The sequence below is a fragment of the Pelobates fuscus genome, chromosome 8 (genome assembly GCF_036172605.1).
Source record: "Pelobates fuscus isolate aPelFus1 chromosome 8, aPelFus1.pri, whole genome shotgun sequence".
NCBI lineage: Eukaryota > Metazoa > Chordata > Amphibia > Anura > Pelobatidae > Pelobates > Pelobates fuscus.
In genome coordinates this window covers 49,450,004-49,470,476 of record NC_086324.1, presented here as the reverse complement: position 1 = coordinate 49,470,476, position 20,473 = coordinate 49,450,004, and the positions used below count along the sequence as shown (strand labels likewise).

At 37.3% G+C, this 20,473-nt stretch overlaps 1 protein-coding gene across 1 annotated transcript in view; it reads right to left on the bottom strand.

Moving 5' to 3' along the window:
- ITPRID2 (ITPR interacting domain containing 2) overlaps nucleotides 1–20,473 on the bottom strand; it is a 68,860-nt gene that overhangs the window by 35,778 nt on the left and 12,609 nt on the right. The window contains exons 4-9 of the mRNA XM_063429795.1: nucleotides 10,291–10,325; nucleotides 9,217–9,273; nucleotides 4,684–4,726; nucleotides 4,464–4,562; nucleotides 3,869–4,077; nucleotides 2,210–2,892 (exon numbers count right to left, since the gene is read on the bottom strand). Coding sequence (XP_063285865.1) covers nucleotides 2,210–2,892; nucleotides 3,869–4,077; nucleotides 4,464–4,562; nucleotides 4,684–4,726; nucleotides 9,217–9,273; nucleotides 10,291–10,325 — 1,126 coding nt within the window. The remainder of the gene's footprint in view (nucleotides 1–2,209; nucleotides 2,893–3,868; nucleotides 4,078–4,463; nucleotides 4,563–4,683; nucleotides 4,727–9,216; nucleotides 9,274–10,290; nucleotides 10,326–20,473) is intronic.

Genomic DNA, 20,473 nt, shown 5'->3' with positions numbered 1-20,473 from the left:
AATCAAGGTCCTCCATTCTCATGAAGACGAAGTGAACCAGTTTGAAAGTCTCAGAACCTTTCCTAGAACAAGAGGCAATGCCTTGCTTTAAGGACAATGATGCCGGAGTGAGACGAATATGAACTATACATTCAGGCTACGGCTCCATCACCCACAAATACCCCAACTAGAAAATATAACATTTAAACATCTCAATAGTTTTCTCTCTCCAAATCAAGGGGATGGATATCTCCATCCTTTTCTGGAGTGGACTGCCGATTTTTTGCCCCCCCATCATTATTATTTTATCATATTGCTTTTAATTGTAACAAAATACATGTTCTGATAATGTTAACTATGTTTTGTGTTCGTTTATACATCTTTCTCACTCTTTCATGAAGTTTAGGCAGGTCTTCACAGCCAATAAACACGTTTTATTTTACTGCCTACAAGTACAGTGCAGGAGGGTATTGGTCCTGTGCACTGAATCTAGCACAATCTTTAGTATCCCCCCCCCCCCCCCCCCAATATGGGTTTTATTAATGACATGTTTAGAAACCATGTTATGTTTTAAACTGACTAACCATATCTGTGAGCAACATTAGGATGGTTCATTGTAAAGGAAGATATGTAATCTAAACAGGATCAAATACAAATATGGTAAAGATGTTTAAAAAAAATATTTTTTTTAAAAAAGTTTGAGAATAGTTGTGTGGATTTAGCAGGTGGTCAACTTTAAGTGGCCAGTATACTTGGCATGCATATTAAGCTACTGATGAACAATTGTGCACACCAGAATGCAATTTCTTTTTTTACATTTTTGTTTTTACTACATCATTTAAATGCACCTTAAGGGCAATGTCAAAATACTAACTTTTTCGTAAGCCTATAAATCTGTGTCAGAGTCCACTTATGTTCTTCTTTCAGAAAGATTGCTTAGGGTAAGGAGTTTTTGAATTGTTCTTCGGTTCGGTACAAACACCCTACGAGTACTTGAGTGAGAACCACAAACAAACAAAAACAACGAAAGTGCTTTAATCCTTTGTACAAAAGGACTGGCGCAAACACACCTTGTATATGAGCTAGAAGTTTTAGAGAAATTTCCAGATGGAAATAGAGACCAGTGATAAACTGATACACCTCAAATTTAGGATGCAAACTTTTGTATCTAGTGTGAACCATTTTTCTGAGTAATCTTTACAACACAGCAGCCTTCATCAGGCATACAAATACCACTCTCGTACTTGGAATACAAAAGTTTGTTATAAGCACAGCTTATAATTTTTGTGTACAAAGTATGAGAGCATAGCGGACCAAGAATTAGACTCTAGATCATTTGTATTAGCTCAAATGCAACTTACATGTCACAGGAGCTACAGTTGAGGACCTACCTTTTGGTCATTGTTAACCAAGTTTTTGCAACAAAGATACTTTTGTTTTGAAATCTCTGGAACTGCAATGTTTTACACTGCACCCAGACCACTTCAGTGAACTGAATTGGTCTGGGTGCCTATAGTGTCCCTTAAAAAAAAAAAAAAACAATGCTACAAACCATAACCCGTACATACCCAATATACCATTATGACAATTACACCACCTACTTTTTACTGACTTTTTGTTTAGACAAACCTTGCAGTTAAAAGGATCCTATAGTGCCAGGAAAACAATCCCATTTTCCTAGCACTATAGGCTCTTTGAGTGCCCCCTCTCTTGGCGCTGAAGGGGTTAAAACACCTTCAGCCACTTTCCTTAATCCAGCACTGGTATCCATGTAAATCGCGGAAGCGGCCTCTAGTTGCTGTTAGGGAGACCGCCACTAGAGGCTGGATTAACCCTACAGTGTAAACATAGCAGTTTCTCCGATTTTCCAGTTTTCAGCTGCAGGGTTAAAACTAGCGGGGGACCTGGCACCCAGACCACATCATTGAGCTAAAGTGGTCTGGGTGCCTATAGTGGTCCTTTAATGTGTTGTTTGGGAGGAAGATCAAGTTAACATTACCCAACTACTTCAGTAAGATTTCAAAGTAGTGCCAAACATACAATGGAAAAAGTATCTACACTCCCTAATCAGTGTTACAAGTGAAACTTTATTAGCCAAATCTTAAATAATTTCAAGTCAACCCATAAAATACACCACTTAATACAAATGGTACTGGCATTATTAGAAGGTAATCACACTAAACTCAATAAACCAACAAAAGCGTATTTAAATGTAAAAGATCAAACCTACCTCTTCTAGCTCAAATGACTCTTTTGGTTGAGTCACCAAGTTCAGAGATTTGTTTTGGGCATAGCTTTCCTTTTCTGGTGTGGAAGTGTCTGGGTTTGTTTCTCCAACAGAAATGTCAGACTCCAGATCAAGAGATAGACCGTCTTTAGAGCCGGACATGTCTACGTGGCTAGTGTCACATTCAGTATGATGGTCAGGCATATCTTGTTGCGTTATACAGGGTTCTGCCAACCTCTCAGACAAGTTACTAGTATTTTCTGCTTTTAAATCACTGCAAACATCAAGAGGAGTTAAGTCAAGAGTCAGCGATGAATTTGAAGTTTCCTCTTTTACCGTAGCCAGAGGTGGAGAATTCTTTTTAAATGGCTTCTGCATTTTAAGTTCGGCTTTGTCATCCTGAGCTGAAATATCTTTAAAAGACTTTTCTTTATCATCGGGTGGAGGTGTTGTAGCATTAGTTTCTCCCCTGGAACCACACAGGTTGAGTTTTGACAAGGTTTCCATCAGACGCACCGCCGTCTGGCTTGATGCTCTGTTTAGAGGTGCGGGCTTTGGAGCTTCACTAGAAGTGGAGAGAGATTTAGAGAGGCCAATTTTTTGCAGAGGTGTTCCGGAAACTTGTGAGTATAATGAAGAGAAGGCATTTGCCACATCTGTAAGAACTTTAATCTGACGGAAACGACCTGTTTAAAGAAGAGTGACCATAAGGACAATTACAAAAACCATGACAATTTTCGCTACCCATTTATATTATTTAATAACGTAATCCCTTGTGCATGATAAAGATACAGATTAAACAGTGCGTGCCATTTTATTTTCAGCATAATCAGGAGGGAGAAATCCTAATTTTTCCTTTTGATCATTTATTAAATACTAGTATGTCTATCTGAAGAGGAGTTAATAAATTGCCAAGCTATATGTGCAGGGCCATTGGGGTGGGGGGGCACCTTGACGTGCGTTTACTTATAAAATATGTGTTTTTGTTGCAAGAAAAAAAAAAAAATGTGTTTCTTGAGCCAAACAAAATTATTCCAAACAGCAATATGCAATAAACCATCACAATTAAGCAATTTGCAAGTTCTACCATCCAGATGCAAGGGTCTATCAGCTGGTGTAACTATACTGAATACCTTACAATGCTGGATTCTAACTTTGTATTCAGTCACACTAACAACCCCATAGGACAGAATTAGAAAACCCTATTCAGAAAAACAAACTACATGTAAAGAAAAAAGGTGTAAGCCTGGTCACATTTATATTATTAACCAATATTCTAGTACACCAAACATTTCCTTCAGCCATACCAATTCTAATACTAATTAAAACGGTTAATCCTGAATAGTTAAGATTCTTAAAGGCAGGTACCAAGCTGGCACATACAGTCAAGGTACACTGCATTTTACCATTATTTTGTTAATGCCAATTCGGAAGAACAGTGCAAGCTAAAATAAAGCTTAATTGTTGCATTCAACCTTCTTTTAGTTATCCAACTATTGTATTTATTATTTTAAAATTAAACATTTAGACACACATACGGATACACAAAGCACCGCCTGTTAGACTAGCACAATATTTAAACACATAGTATTAATAAGGCACAGTCTGTGCATTTAACTTAATCACAAAAACAAAAACAAACAAAAACAAAAAAACACTTACTCGTTAATGCATAATTTGGATTTTCAATTTCCATTCGTTGCATTTGGGCACTGAGAAAAACCTTGATATCTATCCCATGGGCAAACGAAGAATTATTGAAAAATCTTGGTGGGATTTTGGAAGCAATGTCTGGCTCATCTCTACCAAATCCAAGATTGTAGAGAATTTCTTCAGGATCCTCTTCATAAAGATCAAGAAGTTCTGACACACTACAAGGAAAAAGAAAAGCAGAGTAATAGAAGTACTATAGTATATTTGTGTTAAAGTAAAATACGCTGAAAAAATATATAAGACAAATCTAATAATATGTTTATGCATTTCACGTTCCAGTGTGCTGAATAGGCATCTTCAGTAGAACACAAACATTAGACCGTAATAAATGAAGACACACACACAGTGTAGTATAAAGTCAACTGACAAATTGGAGAAGGTCTGATATTTTTGCACTAGATGGCTTTACCCAGAGAAGGCATTCTACTTGGATGTATAAAACTTATGAGATTGAGATACTTTTTGAAATTCACATTACTTAGACATTACCCCATGCTTTCCAAGCCACCACCAACCCCGTTCTGCAAGAAATATTCAGACATACCTTGATACAGTGGTGCTACTTTTCCCAGATCCTGTAGAGTTCATGCTTCTTCCTTTCTGATGGAACTGAAATCTTCTGTCTTTAGCCAGCAATCCATTGCTTAAAGAGTGTGTAAAATAAATAAATGCAGGTCACACCAGGAACTATCAGTTTTAACAACCTGGCTAAGTAAAAATTAAAGGAAAAAAAAACCCAAACAAAACAACCAAATGCTACTTACAAAGAGGGTTCCATCGGCAAGTTTCTTTGATTGAGGTGATTAGCTGGAAACAAACACAGTTGAATTAGTCATGCTTCTCAGTAACTATAGATACACACGCATCAGGTCTTGTTGGCAATGAGGAATAAGCTCAGAGAATACTTTCTCAATGCCCAACCTGTCGGGTTTGTACATACATGCCACTTACAAATTCTTTTACAGATTTGTAACAATTAGCCACAGCAGCTTCATACATGGGACATGTCAAACCTAGATTATCCAGCTTTTATTTCAGAAAGAATTCTCCTAATTGATCCAACAAACACCCCCAAATACCTTTTATAAGACAATACTCTGGAGGCACGGATTAATTGACTATTTTACAGAGCTCAGAGCTTTCTCATGCCAACACACAGATACTGCAATGCTAATACAGACACTATTGCATTTGCAACAAAGAACACAGAATGTTTGGCAAAATGTTCACACACTTACAAAAGCATATAGCTAAGCCTTAATGAGACAGAGCCATCATGATCTTTAATCTGCAAAGTATTTCTTAGTGGAACAGTTAAGAGTGCCATAGTTGTGGGCAGAAAAACAAATCAAAAAATAAAACAGTCTGGTTTAAAAGGGACAGCAGCAGCGGAACCAAAGTGAACGTTCGGCCACTTTTTTTTTTTTTTTTTTTTTTTTTTTTAAGTAGTCAAGTTAAATCTTTATTTTCACATTTGATTGTTTTGGAGCCAATCTCACCCAGAAAATAAACCGCCAGAAAGCATCAAACCACTTCCCGAATACACCTTTCCTATTTTTCTTTTTGTAGTTGGTATGATTTTCTATATATAGAATAAAGATTTGTGTTGCATTAGTGATGGGGAGGCCACTAACTTGTGTCAAGCTCAATAAGGGTGAAGTTAAATGTACATCTGTATAATTCAAGGTACATAAAGACTTTAATGTTTATAATGTATTGGGATACAGAAAGGGTTTGAAAACATCGAGAGAGTTGTAAACAAAACTTTGGTTGCGTTATAATCTTGAGAGCATTAAACAGGTCACATGTAGCAAACGAGTTGTTAGCTATTCCACCTGACGTGTATACACACACACACACACACACACACACACTAAAAAAAAATCTATTTTCTTTGTTCAGGAAACATACGTTATCCTGGTTTGGTCACCTCGGCAGCAGGTCAACCTTTGGGCCCTTCCTTACCACAGTCTCAAAGTGCTACACAGTATACAACCCACTCATATTACCACCTCAAATGACTCGATTCATGGTATCACAATTAGGTTATAAACTGGTGCATGTGTACACATACTCTCTACTACAAAAGAATGCAGAGACAGTACGATTCGCTCTAGACACTTGTCAGAATACTGCAGACCAAGTCATCTCTTCCCCTTACTCACCTCTGCCAGAGATAAACAGAAGGGTAAGGGTAGAGTATAAGCATTTGCCACAGTCTATGTATGACTAGAGGCACATGCAAGCGATTGACTAGTTATGGGTATTTGTACAGGTAAGTGGGTCATTATAGTGGTGTATGAATGATTGGCTACAGATGTATAAACTATGAGCATAAGGCTAATCCCAAGCAATTGTAAGTTGCCAATTACAAGTACTGTAATTACAGTATTAAATCACCCATTCATTATTTGTCTTCTCTGCAATTTTACAGAAACTTGTAAAAGGCCTTTCATATGTCACCCTCTGAAAGGTAGACCCAAAATAAAAAAATAAATTATTTAAAAAATTGTACTGTGTTCCGGATATTGCTAGACAAAAAAAAACAAAAAAACTCAAAACTCATTTTAGAATTGTTCGTAGGCAAGAGGCAAACATGCCAAACTGCCTTCATGGTGAAAGTCTAAAAGCAATTTAAAGACCACTTTAACTTCCTTGTAAGTGTTTCTGATCACTACAAGTTTTGCTGCATCTTTCAGTGATAACGGACATCTATTTACCCACTGCAGACTTGCTTAACCCCTTAAGGACCAAACTTCTTGAATAAATGGGAATTATGACATGTCACGTGTCCTTAAGGGGTTAAGGAGTTTTACATCAAGTTTGCCGACTTGAAGTATCCAGCCATCATCATGAAGCGCAAGAGGCATCAGATTGAATTACAGTTCCACCAAAAACAGAAACGGTCTACTCTAGAGGCAATGACAGCAAATATGGATATGTCTACTTTTAAAGAGACCAGGCATGATTTCCAGATGTGAATTATACAAGTTAAGAGATTACAAAAAAAAAAAAAAAAACTTAAGTGATCAGGACAGCATGACCAAAGTACAATATGCTGTACCTGACAGGCAATAAGCAATTGCAAGTAGACAAAGTCTGTCCTGAGCTTTGAGAATCGAGTGGGAGTAAAACTGATCAAAGAAAAAGCACATTTCAATCATTCCCCTCCCAATTTGAAAATCAACCGATTGGCTTAGCAGAGCATTAGAAAACAATGCTTTATTGTTTGAAAACATCTTTATATTGCCAAAAAGCCCTCCAGGTTTTTCAGCATAAAGAATACTAAAGACTAAAAAGGGGGAGAAAGAATTTTTGAATTTGAACAATTGCTACAATCAACAGCCAAAAATATTACTGCATGCCATCTAAATGGTTGGTGCAAAAGGATAATTAGAGGGTGATTTGTCAAATTGCTTCTTATTTAGAACTTTACCGCAGAAGCTATCACCATAGAAACAAATTGGGTGTTGGCACGGTGTCCCACAATAGCACCTGTATTAACTTGGTACATCATTTTAGTTCTGATAATTCATAATTTATATAGCGCCAACAAATTCTGCAGCGCTTTACAGTGGGTGGACGAACAGACATGTAGTTTTAACCAGACAAGTTGGACACACAGGAACAGAGGGCTTAAGGGCCCTGCTCAATGAGCTTACATGCTAGAGGGAGTGGGGTAAAGTGACACAAAAGGTAAGGATAGTATTAGACTAGTGACAGTTGCAAGAGAGGAATCAGTCGGGAGCTATTAACAGTTTAATTGATACGCTTTTATGAAGATGTGGAGACTGGGTGAGCATCTAACGGAGGAGGGAAGTGAGTTTCACAGGAACAGTGCAGCCCTCGAGAAATCTTGAAGGCGAGCATCAGAGGTGGGAGTACGGACAGAAGGTAGACGCAAGGCTTCAGTAGAGCGTAAGGGCCTAGACGGGACATACTTGTGTATTAGGGAGGATAGACAGGTGGGAGCAGCAGTATGTAGAGATTTGAAAGCAAGAACCATAATTTTAAATTGAGCCCTACATATTACACGAAGCCAATGAAGGGACTGACAGAAGGGTGAGGCGTGGGATGTGCGGGCCAATAGGAAGATGAGCCTCGCTGCTGCATTCATTATGGACTGTAACGGCGCAAGTTGGGAGCACGTAAGACCACTGAGAAGCGGATTACAGTAGTCAAGGCGAGAAAGGACAGTGCAATGGACCATCACCTTAGTCACATCTGGCATTAAATAGGGACGGATGCGCGCAATGTTTTTGAGATGGAAGCGGCAGGATTTGGCGATAGACTTAACAGAAGGCGCTAAGGAGACGGAGTCATAATCACAATCTGAATGGAATGTTATGTGCAATACAAAGAACGACAGTTTGTATCAGAGACAAAGGCCCAAACTTAAGGGAAGAAAATGTAAAAAAAAAAAAAAAAAAAAAACACAAGCATGAAAGATTAAAAAATAAAAATAAACAGAGCATGAATTCGGAATACTACAGTTCAAGAATAGAATTATGTAAGACTAAATTAACTTGATGCCAAGCAAGAATGACAAGTCTATACAGGAGCCACATGCATTACAAGGTTAATTAAATCTATTAACTTATCAGATGAAGACTGTCAGATACCACTTCCTTCTTGTGTAGAGGTCTAATACATTTAGTTCAAATAGTTTTGCTCAAATGCTGCCTTGAATGGTTATACAAGACATGTTGCCTTTTACTGTAACACAAGAAAACGGCACACATTTTTTGGAGGTACAGTTATGCAAGGGCTCATTTAGATCAGTGATTTTTTTTGTTATTTTGTCTGACAGTTTATCCCGTTCGCAAAATAAAAATAGTTTTTCTTTTGTTTTTATTGTTTTTAAAGTGTCCCTATAAGAGACTTGCATTCATATAAATGCCCAGTGATTTAAGCCACATTCTGTTGCAAAATCGTTCTTGATAGGCAAGTTTCGAAATGGGTTTCAGCACTTTCCAATTTCAAAATCTTACAATGCAAATTAAAAAACCAAAGACAAAAAACAAACAAAAACAAAAAACAAACAATATCAAAGCAAAAAATAGTTGCAGAAATTTTTTTATATGCGCTTTTTTAGATATTTAAATCTTCAGTGTGATCTGGCATGGAGGTAAATAAAAACAGACGCCAAATAAAAAAATAAAAATAAAAAAAAATCGCTCTAAATAGATTTGCCTAATATTAACTGAAAATCTAATATGTAGAAGCAGAGTGTCTAATGTCAAAGTGCTTGCATAAACCATTAACACATACATTGAACAACAAGTTAGTCTACTCACCTTCTGCTCCGAGTGACAGATCATCTTCAAAACTGCCACCATTTTTCAAAAGTAGTCCTGGAAAGGAAATCATTGAACAAGCTGAATGTTTGAGAGCTACATGCTTTCCTCATGAAAATAAAAATAAGAGATCAGATGCCTTCAGAATACTGTAGGTCAGTGTTAACATAAGCTCGCTTCAAACACTTAAACAGGAGAGGAAAAAAAAAAAAAAAAAAGAAAAGGGAGGTGGGGATTGTATGACATGATGTTTCACTTCCGTCTCGTGGAGATCAAGTCAAATAGGAAAAAAAAAATGAAAAAAGTGTAAAGAAATCTTACTTCTCATTCCCAGCACATTCCAGTTTTACTTTTGAACTGTAGTCCGCTGAGCAGCAGCAGTAAAAAGAAAATCAGGTGTGGCAGGTTTAGAGCGGACAGGACATGCTCTGCACACAGCAGATCTAGTCTCACTACTCCTACTATAACAATTAAAAGATCAAAATCTTCCCAGAAACTATACCATAGTATCTTATCCCCCGAGGGCTTCCTGTTCAAAAACAATTACAAACTAAAAAGCATCTGACTGACAGCTTGGGACTATTTTATTTTAAAGCACTGGATGCAGCAGGTTGAATAGACCAGCAGGGGTTTCATTCCTTGATACCCCTTGATAATAATCTGCTGTTTGAGTAAACTATCCTAAAAGTGTATGGAAAAAAAAAATTGAATTCGTCAATATATTTTGCAAAGCATTGGAGTGACAATGTTGCAGCTTCTGTGCTGTCCCTTTAATCCATTTTTGTAAACAAATTAGGAAATGAAAGCATCTAGTCTTGGTCCTATAACCTAGGTAGAGTACCATACCCCCTCACACTTCATACAGATAAGGTGAGTCAGTCCAAGTGACTTCAAGACTGAGCCCCTGTCTCACCACTGGGCCCTAGGCAGCTGCCTCCGATCACCTTAGGACTAACTGCAAATCAATCATGCAAAATAAAAAGTTTGGAAGAGGTGCAGAAAAATTTAAATTGGAAGAGTTTCTCTAATCTGCTGCCAGAACTCTAAAAATGTATGGACATCTGAAGGTCTTACCCTTCTGCTCATCCAGCGATGCTCCTAGTGGTGTTCTGTAAAGATAAAACAAAACCACAAGATTACACAATTATTTTTTTCTTTTTCTCTAGAAAAAGAAAGGTTTCATATCCTTCCCTTTTATTACAAACAGGGAGTGCATGATAAAGAAAATGTTACCACACATACTAAAAAAATAAAAATAAAAAAAAAATAAAGCCAAAAACCCACAGAAGTTAAACTCCACGATGGACAAGTGACAGCATAAATATAGCCTAACAAATGTGAATTTAGAATCTTGAAAGGGAATGATGCTGAAAATGTTAACCTATCACAATTAGACTGTTTAAAGATTTAGGCATCCATGCAAAGTGCAAAGATATCTAATAAAACACAGACTTTGACAAGCTGATTTTTGAAAGTTATAATAAAAAAATAAAAAAAAACAAAAAACACTTTGCTATAGAGTTTGAGAAACACTGGTGTAATATTTAAACAGCAGAGATACGTGTGAAATGCTGGTAACATACATAAGCACACACACCAATTAAATATTCTGAAATGTATTGACAAGCTCAACAATGTGTGGTGGAAACAAAGCTTCACCAATGTTGGAGGGAGCAAAACAACTACATATGGAGGGCCTCACCAATAAGCAATCCTATCTTTGCCATTATTCTGCCCTCCAGTCTAAAACTGCTTTATCTTTAAAATTCTTTTAAAATATGTTTGTTTCTAAATATACCATAGTCGACATTTACAGAATCGTTTTTTTTTTTCACACTTTGTCCACCTCAATTGTGTCACATCTATAACTGAATAGTACCTTAAGGTCATAATTTGACTGCAAGCAACACAGTACTTGGCACGAGCAAATCAGAATCTTCAGTATACCCAGAGCGTTCATTCATAGATTATGTACGTGGAACATTTATTCATTGCATGCATCTCCACTTCCTCCTAAACATCTGAGGGTTTCCAACTACATGTGAGTGGTATGTCTTGATTTAAAGTAACTTTCACCATTTTATCATGCAATAATTTACCAGGCTGTGTATCAACTAAGGTTCCCTAGAAAGTCAACCAGAAGTATTGATCACCTGCCTCTCCATGAATCAAACAATATCTGTGGATCCCCCTACCCCTTTTTTTATTTATTGATTGGTAGTTAAAAAAAAAATAACACAATAAGCAAAATATTGACCCACACTGTGTTAGTTAGCACCCAGATATATGGGAGAGGGGGAGAAACTTCTAAAAATTCTCAAAAACCTTAAAGCATATACTTAACTAAAGCTCTTTTTGACAAAGACAATTACTACTTGGCAACACTTGGTATGTGGACTACTTACTGATAATGCTACAATCCAAAACATTATCTTTCAATTAGTGTCCAGCTCAGAAAAAAATCCAGCTAAATACAGCAGCAAGGGAAGACTGGAACACCAATCACAAATGCTGTAATATGGTAGAGTACGGTACATATCTGCAACAAATCGCTCTGTAAACACAATGTTTCATTGAACCTTGTCCGGTAACAGCAAATCACATAGATATTAAAATGACTCAAAAGACGAATCAACCACCCAATGCACCAATCCGAACATACTTGCAACCGTTGCATGTTCAGAATAGCTTCTATGACGTTCTCACATTACATGCTGGATACTCACTCCAGTTCCTTACACTTTATTACCAAGAAGGTGTCCATTTCAGTACTGCTCAATATTTTTCATTAAAAATAAAGAAGCAGATTCAAACAAAGCTTTCAATACAAAAAAATACAAAAATAATAAAAAATAAAAAAAAACTTTAGATAAAAGCTTCTACAATCATACGAAACCTAGATTAGCTGTCAATATTTATCTTTTAGTACAGGTTTAGAATATGTAAGCAAAAATATTGTAAATTTAAAATTGTATATGCTTTACTAAAAAAAAATTCTATTTATTCAAACACCTTTCTGCACTATAGTGGTTATGTTGCCAGGATTACCCTGCCTCCTCCCTCCCTCCCTCCCTCTCTCCCACCCTTTAAGCAGTCTATTCAAAATAGTTGGACTTTATGTGGGGTATGAAGAGTATCACTTCAGCTTATCACACTCAGCCAGTGAGCCACGGCCTGCACTGCTGGATTTAGCCAAGTAACTGAAGTGGAGACAAGGTGATGTGCATGTCAGACCTCAGAAACAAGATCACTCATTCTAAAACCATTTGTCTACCTACAAAGGGTGTGGTGGGCTCCTGGGCACCATAACTACTACAGTGCTCATTATGGTACTTTGAGTGTTCCTTTAATTTGGATTTACTCAGCCCTTGTGGTACCACAGTTCTGGGAATGTTTTATACCAGATACTTTAACATGGTTTAAATGGTTTCCCTTCAGTTATGAGGACTTCATGGGCAGTCACCGATACAGAATGAAACTAGTCTTGAAGTCCTCTCTAAATGGTTTATAGAGGCAGTGGCAGTAGCCAGGGATATATGCACACCTACCAATAGACTTGGGGGACTTTTTTGTTACAAACCGCAATTCTTTCAAATTTGGGCCAACTGAATGCGCATTCAAATTCAACTCACAGCCGCAATGCATCAGTATCGCAATAGGCAAAAAAATGGATTCAAAATTCCACTTGAGATGCCAAAAAAAAAAATACGTTGGGGGGACGGAAATTGGTGGTTCAGGGTATCAGACTAAATGTGGATCTAATCACAGTTCAAGTGAGAAGTGCCGAATAGAGGGAAATGACAGCAACAGTAAGGAATAAAGTTATTTACATATAGTTCGTTTGATTTGTTTCCCAAATTTGTTAAATGCAGCCGTCCAGAACCCCCACATGGCCGAAATTTAGACACCTTAAATGTTTTTAAAAAAAAAAAATTTGGGCAGATTCCCACATTTACCAACCAATCTGTAAGTGGGGAAAAAAATAAAAATGAGTTACGAAGGGTATCATAAGCTGTTAAACACAAAATTTAGCACTATACTCGCCACACACATACAGCAATATATCCATATCGTGCAGTAAGTAATCCTTACTAAAACCATTGTACAGATTTGCACAAAAAGAAAAAGGTCTTCCCTAAGGAGTTAGAAATTGAACGGTGCAAGCACAAAAATGCCTATGACATTGATTTACGTCCCAGTCTTTACATTACACCAAAAATCCATAAATGAAGAATGTATCCATTCTGTTCCAGTAGGAATACTGATAATACCTGGATTGGTTGTGCATCTTGATGAATGGTTAGGAACTGCTGATCGAAAAATAATGCATTCTGTAGCATGAAGATGTTCCTCCACTGAAATTTAACCAATGACTGGAAGAATCCACAAACCAACAAGGAAAAGTAACTCGTTATACAAAAGGCATGGCAAAGACAAGGAAGGCAATGGCCAAGCAGATGAGGGAGTAGGAGTGTCCAAATCTATTAATCGTCCTCTCTGTCCAACTTCTACCTGAATGTACAGTGCTAAGGAATTCTTAATCTTTGCTTAATGCAAAAAGTCATTTTATAGACCATGATTTTTGAATTGTCTTAATTTATTTTGTCAAAAAAATGATGCCCTGCAATTTTCCCTATCCCCTTTTCCTTTCTGTACCCCTAATAAAATAAAAAATTGTCAAATTGGAAAAAAAAAAATGATGCCCCTTAAATCTGCATCAACCTGAAATGTACTCCTGTCAACCTCTATTACCTACTTCAGAACACCAACAGGCAATATAAGCCAAAAAGTTTTAGCGAAGGAAAGCTCTAAGGTTTGCACTGACTGGACGAAATGCGTTGGTGAGGAAACATACTCCCAGAGATCTGAAGCAAGCTACATGGCATCGTGATCAGAGAAACCTTTTTCTGTTTACAACCTACGGAGCTGACTGATTTGTAATTATACCAGGACAGGGAGGGCAAAGTGTGCTTGTACTCTTATTTATGTGCCTTTTTGTCGGAGAATGTATTTTTTTTATTTTTATGTTCCAAGTTTAAAACAATACACATACACAAACGTATGTACATACAAATACACATTTTTACCTTGCTATTTCCCAAATTAGAATATTTAATGTTTCTAGAACTGTATATGGTAATTCTTTTGTAATTTTTTTCAGAAAATATTTTTGGGTTAGTTTATATTGTATATAGTACTTTGGGAGAAGTACTTCCGATTGATTGATTTCACCCTCCCTTTCATGTATAATTGGTATATATGGTCCAAAATAAGTTTTAGTATTGCTACAATGTTAGTGAAATTAGTAAAAACGTATCAACAATTAGTGAAAATAGGCAATTCCATATATTGTGTGCTGCTCAGAATTCCAATCATAGGTGGTATTATATCCACCGTGGATATGTAGTAGACCAGATAATTTCTTTGATAAAATAAAATAGTCAGCCAGGAGTTTCTATAATAGTATTTTTTTGGATTTGAAACAAAAAAAATCTTTAAAAATTGAACGGTAAAATGCCCAGAAGTTGGCAAAACATGCTCTGGCACCATTTGGATACATATTAAGTCTTTTTTATTGGTGCAACTACCCTGGGATGGGAGAAAAACCTATTTGACTTTTTTTCGCTCTCAGTCTATATATTAGCTTCGTTCTAGCAATTTAGAAAAACCTGGATTTCTTCTGACACCCAAAGCTTGGCTCCTCTGACGTCACTGAATTAATGCAGAAGTTTCATTTCTACATTATACTTCCACATTTCGATAGCAATGATTGGTTGTGAGCAGTAGTGACTCACTACACTTAGGCAGAGAAAGGTTCCCCAGAAATGAGTTTATCTGCCGAGTTAAACCGCACCTACAGGTCTAACGGAGTCCAAAAGCTGTACAGAGCAATGGAAACATTTCAAAATACATAAGATACCAGTCCTGTGCATGTTTTTAAATACATTCCTGTAATTACACCTAAACCCTATGCTCAAGTGGATTTATTTCTACTAAAAGGTGACAAATGGGAACATGTTGTCCCCCATCTACATCAAGAGGTAGCATCAATGCGCTCTGTTTTCATAGCTTGTGCCATTTCATAGAAGCCGTAGTATGCTATGTGCAGCATTACTCTTTATTTTTTCAGATTTTAAAAGCTGTAATCCCAATTGTTTTGTGTATATTATTGGATGAGAGGGTTAGAAACATACAAGCATCAGGGTAGATGCCATTTTGGCAACCATAACATCTGATTGAACTGTGTGCAATCAGTTATGAATTACTAGCATTACTAGAATTACTTGCATTTTGAAAAAAATAGTTTGTTTCTCTTGCCCCCAACCTCACAGGCTTTTAAGAAACATCAATGACTGCCCCATTTCTGTAAAAGGGGTGTTGCTAGTGAGGGACTTGACCGGTGCTGGAGGCCCAACTGGAGTTCTGAAAAGGCACAAGTTTGACAACATTTAATTGTAGGGGTTGACAAACCCACAGCTTGGGATTTAGATCAGGGGGGAGGAAGAATACCCAAATCTGCTTTATGAAACACAAATATTAGCCTCCAACATAATCAACACACCACAATAAAACATTACTTCTTGAAAGGATTGGGAGCGAAGAACAAAAAACAGCAGTGACTGCAGTTCCCATGAAACAAATCTACAAACATGCAAATAATCTAGGTTAAACTTACACACATTATTTGCATAACAATGGAAATTGTATAGGACTTTAAAGACCGTGATATGGTCAGATTCTGTTACGGACTCCAGTTATAGAATTTGTGACAGCACCACTTAATGCACCATATGTGCAGTTACACATATGTATCTGTAGGTGCAGGTTTTCAATGCAGTGGGTTGGAGGGTGAATACAGCATTGTTTGGTGTTATTATAGCAGGTGTACACTGATCAGCCACAACATTAAAACCACCTGCCCAATATCATGCAAGTCCCCACTACTTGTGCTGCCAAAACAGCTCTGATGCATCAAAGCATGGGCTCTACAATACATCTGAACATGTCCTTTGGTATCTGGCACCAAGACATTAGTAGATTCTTTAAGTCCTGCAAGTTGGGGCCTCCATGGATCAGATTTGTTGTTCCAGCACATCCCACAAATGCTCAATTGGATTGAGATCTGGGGAATTTGGAGACCAAGGCAACACATTGAAGTCTTTGTCATGTTCCCCGAACAACTCCTGAACAAATATTTGCAGAATGGCAAGGTGGTATCCTACTGAAAGAGGCCACTGCCATCAGGGAACACTATTGCCATGAAGGGTTGTACATGGTCTGCAAAAATCTATGGGTATGTCTTACGGGTCAAAGTCACATTCACATAAATGCCAGGACTATAATGATTCCCAGCAGAACATTGCCCAGAGCATAAAACTGCTTCTGTTGGACTTCCTTTTTCCCCATAGTGCTCCTGTTTCCATCTCTTTTCCAGGTAAACTATGCACACGCACTTGGCTAAAGAAAAATTGACTTCATCAGACCAGGCAACCTTCCTTTGTTTCATGGTCCAGCTCTGATGCAAACATCCCCATTGAAGTGGAAAGGTGTCATCATGGGCACTCTGACCTGTCTGCAGCTACTTAACCCCATATGCAGAAAATTGCGACTCCCTGTGTTCCGACAAGTGCATCATTGAGCCTTGTCCTACCTTGCACCACTATTGGTACGTGGGTTGGTCCCAAGAAAGCCTTGTGCTGGTCACTTTTCCTGGGAAGCACCAACAATCGTTTATTTCATTAAAATGAAAATGCTCAATTCACTGCTCTTGACACCTCACAAAAAACACTCCATACAGTGAGGTAGGTCTTACGCTGCAGGCACACCATTTCTAAGCAATTCTGTTTCATAGATTGAATAATTATTCAATCTGACTCCAACACCATCAATAATACTGCCACGTGGGTGTATTAGATGTGAAAGTTGTCTCTGGTATGCATTTCAATATTAACTTTTGAAAAAGAAACAAAGATATAATTCCTGGTAAACCAGGAAAAATAAATGGGTGGATTGGCGCTTGTTCCAAGAGGATGCAGCTACTCCCAAGTGCTACAGAATCACCAAAAAAGCACAATAGATGTACATAGAAAATAGCAAATTGGATTTTGGGAGGTGCAACAGAAAATAGATAATAAACAGATTATACTTATATTCAATGAATCCTGATTTAAACCTAGAATTCAAGAAAAAAACATAGTATAATACTGTTACACTTTTTAAGCAGAGTGAAAACAAAGGTAATGGGTCACTCACGATCTGCAGAGCCTTAGGAAGCAGGCTCTGGCTGTAAAGGCATGTGAATAATAAGCTTATTCAAGCTATCTCCACTGGTTCCTGGTGATAAGGCACTTTTTCTCCCCCACAAAGGACAACAGCAGAGTAAAGTGAAGTAAAAAAGGTTTTACTGGTTTAAAAGTTAATAAGAGTAAAGGCACAACGCGTTTCGACCGTGACAGGTCTTCCTCAGGTGCATAATTCACAAGTTACACTTCATTCTGTTTTATACCCATAAAATAATTAAACAATCCTAAACACATGATTGGTTGGAGGACCATATATGGTCTTTCCGACTTGCCTCCGCCATATTGGGAAGGTCAAATTAATACGAATTCATACAATCTACTAAAAACATTATTATCCAACATTATAATCCTAACTGGGCATCATAAATTATATAAACATTTATATTAATAATATAAAAATACTTTGAGAGCCCCCAGTTCTCTTCGAATTTTTCGGCACTTTTTTCTTCATCCGGGATTCCAAGATGGCGATCGGGTGTCTTCCGGTTTTTCTGACGTCATAGCGTCGACGTGATTCGTCCAGACATGTCATGTGATCGGAGGATTCTTCCCTTAATCAAATAGTAGAAAAAGTCCTTTTGGCAGCAAAAAGCCATCTTGGAATCTGGCATAAAGTCCTTTTGATAAGCTTTTTAAAGGAGAAAACTAGTAATAAAGACAAATGTCAGAAACTAGATACTCAGCTTACAAATATATTCGAGAAGAAACCTTTACAAAGAGAGGTTAAATACACAACCTTCTTCAAACAATTAGACATAATTAAATAATTTTGGTTTGATCAAATTAAATTAAATAAGGGCTGCCATTTCGAAGTCCAAGTTGAGCCCACTTGGAGATAGAGTCTCTAAATTGAAAATCCATCTCATTTCACTACGATTCAAGGTGGACTCAACTTGGCCTCCTCTCCAATGGCAGTTAATTTTTTGAATGGCATAAAAAATAAGCCCTGTAGGGTCTCCTCCATGAACATTGAAAAAATGGGAAGACACATTGTGTTTAAGAAAACCTCTCTTTATATTATATATATGCTCACGTATCCTTGTTTTGAGGCTCCTAGAGGTCCGCCCTACATACTGGAGTCCACAAGGACACGTGAGCAAGTACACAACATTTTTACTATGACAAGTAATAAATGACTTTATTTTAAAAATCTTAGATCCCATTTTTGATTTGAATTCTCCAAGCTGTTTGGGTTTATTTTTCAGGGTTTTACAGCCCACACATGTTCCACAATAGTGGAATCCCTTATTTGATATTTTATAATTACTCAGAAAATTGTCTTTCTGTTTTGGCACGTCTAAATAACTGGATGTTAATTTTTGTTTTAAGTTTTGTGCTCCCCTGAAAATTAATTTTGGTCTTTCTTCCAAATAGGGTAGAATCTCTCCATCTTGCTGGAGGATGTGCCAGTTTTTTGTTAGGACTTTCTTTAGTGCTTTATGTTCTTGGTTGTAATTAAAAATAAAAGGTATTTTGTCTTTATTCTCCGCTGTATTCTTTTGTTGATATTCCAGTAAGGGGTCTCTATCCATTAACCTAATTTTCTGGATCTCACGATCCAACTCCTCAATACAGTAGCCCCGATCAATGAATTGACCCTTAAGAAACTCCACTTGGGAGTCAAAAGTCTCCAGTTCAGTGCAGTTCCGTCTCATACGGAGAAACTGCCCTCTAGGTATATTACTAAGCCAGGGGTGGAAATGGCAACTCTCTTTATGGATGTAACCATTCACATCCACCGGCTTAAAATATGTCTGGGTGATGATATTAGAATTTTTAATCGAGATTTCCAAATCAAGGAAGTGAATGCTCTGTTGGCTAGACTCTTGTGTCAACAGAACATTCCACTGATTGGAATTTAGGAAACCAAAAAAATCAAGAAAGGAACTGGAATCTCCTCTCCAAATAATAAAAATATCATCAATGTAGCGTTTGTATAGGGCCAGGTTCGCGCTCCAGCCATGCTGGGAATAAACAAATTCTCTTTCCCAATATGCCATAAACAAATTAGCATAGCTGGGCGCGAACCTGGTCCCCATAGCTGTCCCCCTACATTGTAAAAAGAAATCTCCCTCAAACCAAAAAAAATTATTGCGGAGGATAAAAGAGATGCCCTCCATTACAAATTCTACCTGATCGTGAGGATATAGTTTCGAATTTTCTAGGAAAAAACGTGTGGCTATGCATCCAATATTGTGTTCGATGCATGTATAAAGGCTGGTGACATCACACGTGACAAAAAGGAGATCACTTTCCCATTTAAAATCCTTTAATATCTGAAGCAGACTCATAGAGTCTTTCAAGTACGAGGGGCTTTCCTTAACTACCGGTTGGAGGAGAGTATCGATGTACTTAGATAAATTGGACAGGAGAGATCCCACCCCGGACACTATCGGTCTCCCTGGGGGATTTTGGATGTCCTTGTGCAGTTTTGGTAATATATACAAAACAGGTATTTTAGGGGATTTGATGTTCAAAAAATCATATTCTTTTTTATTTATAATACCCTTTGAAAAACCTTTATCTAGAAGATCAATGAAGTTCTTCTGGATATCTACTTGAGGGTTTTTATTAAGTTTCAGATAGGTTTCTTTATCTCCTAGTTGGCGATAAATTTCTAAGATGTACTTCTCCCTATCCATAACTACCACTCCCCCCCCCTTGTCAGCGGGTTTTATAACTATTTGGGAGTCTTGTTTAAGACTTCTTACAGCAGAGATCTCTGATTTTGTTAGATTTCCTTTTTTGTTCAACTTTATCTTTTTAATGTCATTGATACATGCTCGTTCAAAAACTTTCATGGAGTTAGATTTTAAATGAATTGGAAAAAAGGAAGAGGGAGGTTTTAGATCCGTATGGACAAAATCTCCCCAACTTTGTCCATTTGGGTCTTCTGTAATAGGTTTTTTGTCAAAGAATTTTTTTATACACAGTTTCCTCATAAAGCGGTTGAT